General features: G+C 36.8%; 1 protein-coding gene across 1 annotated transcript in view; it reads right to left on the bottom strand.

Annotated features, from left to right (window-relative positions):
* Positions 1-1,424: 1,424 nt before the first annotated feature.
* The window catches only part of ero1a (endoplasmic reticulum oxidoreductase 1 alpha), a 13,438-nt gene continuing 11,325 nt past the window's right edge, over positions 1,425-3,537 (bottom strand). The window contains exons 14-15 of the mRNA XM_028579548.1: positions 2,521-2,657; positions 1,425-2,354 (exon numbers count right to left, since the gene is read on the bottom strand). Coding sequence (XP_028435349.1) covers positions 2,294-2,354; positions 2,521-2,657 — 198 coding nt within the window. The 3' untranslated portion in view covers positions 1,425-2,293. The remainder of the gene's footprint in view (positions 2,355-2,520; positions 2,658-3,537) is intronic.

Raw genomic sequence — 3,537 nt, 5'->3', positions numbered from 1 at the left:
AAATTGGCCAGCTATCTATAACGCAAACAACAATCTGTGTCAAAACTGTTTATTATATTAATTTAGACAAAGGTTTTTGTGATCTGTGTATCCGTCACATTTCAAAAAATTTACCACCAGCACACAAACAAGTTTTGGTATTATTCGTAGGAAAGAAATCTTGAATACATGTCCACCAACAAACTAAACATGGAGGAATGAGTTCTCGAAGTGTACCTGAAGGCACCATTAACACAGACCTACTGATATAACTGGGTTAAACACACACACACACACACACACACACACACACACACACACACACACACACACACACACACACACACACACACACACACATAGATAAAAATATATTATTTTCATTCTCAAACTTTTCCTTACCTTAACACAAATGTTTCTTGTTTAAATTAAAAGAAGATTTTGCAAAGCTATTACATATATATATATTCATCAAAAATCAGTTTGCTTTATAAACAGCGCCATCCTCAGGACACCAGCACAATCACAAAAACACTGCGCAACTGGCCACTTAAAGCACATTTCCATATAAAAAAAATCAGTTTTTTCTAAATCGCTGACTTTTTTACAGTTTCACTCAACAAATACTTTAAGCCACATTCATATAATTGTATGTATTAAATATTATCAGAAGTTCGAGACTTCAAATCTAATTTTAGAATACTGACTATATTCTTTCCAAAAACACAAAACTCAGAGTCTCCACTCAGCAGTGGTGGAATGTAACAAAGAAGGCTACATTTATGTTGTGCTCAAGTACTATTTGGAGGTACTTGTATTGTACTTAAGTATTTTCATTTGATGCTACTTTTTTACTTGTGCTCCACTACATTTCAGAGACAAATCTTGTACTTTTTACTGCACTACATTTATTTTACAGCTTTAATTACTCTGCAGATTCAGACTTATTAACAGAAATATAATCCACAAATAAATTATATATTGAAACTGGACGATATCTTAATATAGAAGAAGAAAAGTGTCCGATGTGTAATTTAAATGATATAGAACATGAGTTAGCTTTTTGTTTCCTACATGGTCCTTTTTACTGTGAACAGCGTGATGCTTGTCTAGTAAGACATAAACAGATATTGATTTTGTAAATATGGATGATGCTTAAAGACTGAGATGGCAGCAACATTTTTCAACTTTCTGCTAAGATATATTTGCAACAAAAATGCAGGGATTATGAAATCATGCAAGCCCCACATATTATTATTATTATTTTTTTTAAACATTTGTTTATTGGTTTTTCAGTGACATAACAAAATCAATTGAATTATGCAATCGCATAATCGCGTTTTTCCGGAAGGACTGATTAAGGATCAGTTCACTACTATCAGTGACTCTTGGGTGTTTTATTTAATTTTATAGCATTATTCTGAATAAACTTTGACAGTCTGCGATTATCCATCAACATCCTCTGATCTTAAATATTATTTAAAATAATTCATACTTTCTGCTTTTTTAACTCAAAAGTTAGATATAATTTCATAGGCTATATCAGGTTTAGTGACCAGAAATTCCAAGTTAGTACTGGTGGTAGTAGGTAAAAAAACACTTAAAATGTCGAACAATGTTACAAAAATATTTTTTTAAAAACAGCAAAATAAACGATAAAAAACAGCAAAGATGTCAAAAAACAGTGTTCATTTTCAATTTTGACCCAGAAAGACAACACAAGGGATAAAGTAATAACAATGAGCTCCACCTTTACCAGCTGCAACATTAAAGCGATGAACACATTAACGCATCAATAATCATAATCCAGTAATATAATATATTCTGAAATGCGCCATTCTTCATAATGAATATTTTTACTTTTGGTGCTTTAAGTATTTTGATGCTGATTCCTTTGGACTTTTACTTGAGTAGGATCTTGAATAGGAGTATGAGCTGTGCTCCATGAACCAAACTGTGCTTTAAACACCGAAAAAAAACTGACAAATAACGTTACTGACAGTTGGCTGCACGATATGAGGAAAATGTGCTAAAATATGCTATTATCAAAAAGTTTTAAAAACCTATCGGTAACGTTAACGTTACTCTCATAAAGTATACAAAAGTTTACAAGAAGCCTTCTCCTATACCAAACCTGATGCTGATTTTTACTTGAGTAAGATTTTGAATGCAGAACTTTTACTTGGAATGGAGTATTTTCATTGTTCCTCCACCACTGCTTCACCTTGAAAGCTGATCTTCATGTTAAACCCTGATGGAAGTTTAAAAGACATTTTATCAGAAGTGAGGCAGGACAGATTCGGTCTCTCCATCATCACCGCTCCTCTGCGAGCAGCGATCTGAAGTTCTTCAGCTCTCGGATGCTTGTGGAAATCCTGCGGGACGATTCAGGCAGAAAAGAGTTACAGTATCTCCTGGGGTGTACGAAAACATGTTATATACAAAGAGTACAGTAACAGAAATGTAATTAGAGGCTCCGGTATATATGCTCACTGCCGTTACCGGCTGTTTTGTCGGAGGATATCGTGTGAAATGTATCACCTTCCAAAGGCGTTGAGCAGGGAGGAGATCTCCTGTCGGCTGAGCTGAAAACTGGGTCGCTTGCTGCTGGACGTAGGCAGAGCTTCAATCTGGCGCTCTGAAAACAAAATCTTTAGCGCTGTTCCTAATCCCTGAGTCTGATGATGAGAGAAAGACAAAGAAGCAAATCACAAGGAAATCGAACAATACATACACAATGATTTGACTGCATCGTTTAAAAGGTCCCATGGCATGAAAATGTCACTTTATGAGGTTTTTTAACATTAATAGGAGTTCCCCCAGCCTTCCTACTGTCCCCCAGTGGCTAGAAATGGCGATATGTGTAAACCGAGCCCTGGGTATCCTGCTCTGCCTCTGAGAAAATGAAAGCTCAGATGGGCCGATCTGGAATCCTCTCCTTATGAGGTCATAAGGAGCAAGGTTACCTCCCCTTTCTCTGCTTTGCCCGCCCAGAGAATTTGGCCCACCCATGAGAGAGAGAGAGAGATCATGGCTTTCAAACGAGCAAAGTGGCAGTTGGTCAAGACCACACCCCCACCCTCCACCTTGCCCCCCCCCTCTCTCCTCCTCAATACGTACAGACACAGAAATGGCACATCCTAAGGAAAGCTCATTATGGGACTGGCTCTAGTGGCTGTAATTCTGCACCAAGGCTGAATTAGGGGACCACTAAGGTCTATATAAAAGAGACTTCAGATACAGTATTAGGGGACCACTAAGGTCTATATAAAAGAGACTTCAGATACAGTATTAAGGGACCACTAAGGTCTATATAAAAGAGACTTCAGATACAGTATTAGGGGACCACTAAGGTCTATAAAAAAGAGACTTCAGATACAGTATTAGGGGACCACTAAGGTCTATATAAAAGAGACTTCAGATACAGTATTAGGGGACCACTAAGGTCTATATAAAAGAGACTTCAGATACAGTATTAGGGGACCACTAAGGTCTATATAAAAGAGACTTCAGATACAGTATTAGGGGACCACTAAGGTCTATATAAAAGAGACTTCA

Source organism: Perca flavescens, chromosome 1, assembly GCF_004354835.1.
Source record: "Perca flavescens isolate YP-PL-M2 chromosome 1, PFLA_1.0, whole genome shotgun sequence".
NCBI classification, from domain to species: Eukaryota; Metazoa; Chordata; class Actinopteri; order Perciformes; family Percidae; genus Perca; species Perca flavescens.
The sequence above is the reverse complement of the archived record's forward strand: the minus strand, read 5'-3'. Positions and strand labels throughout refer to the sequence as shown.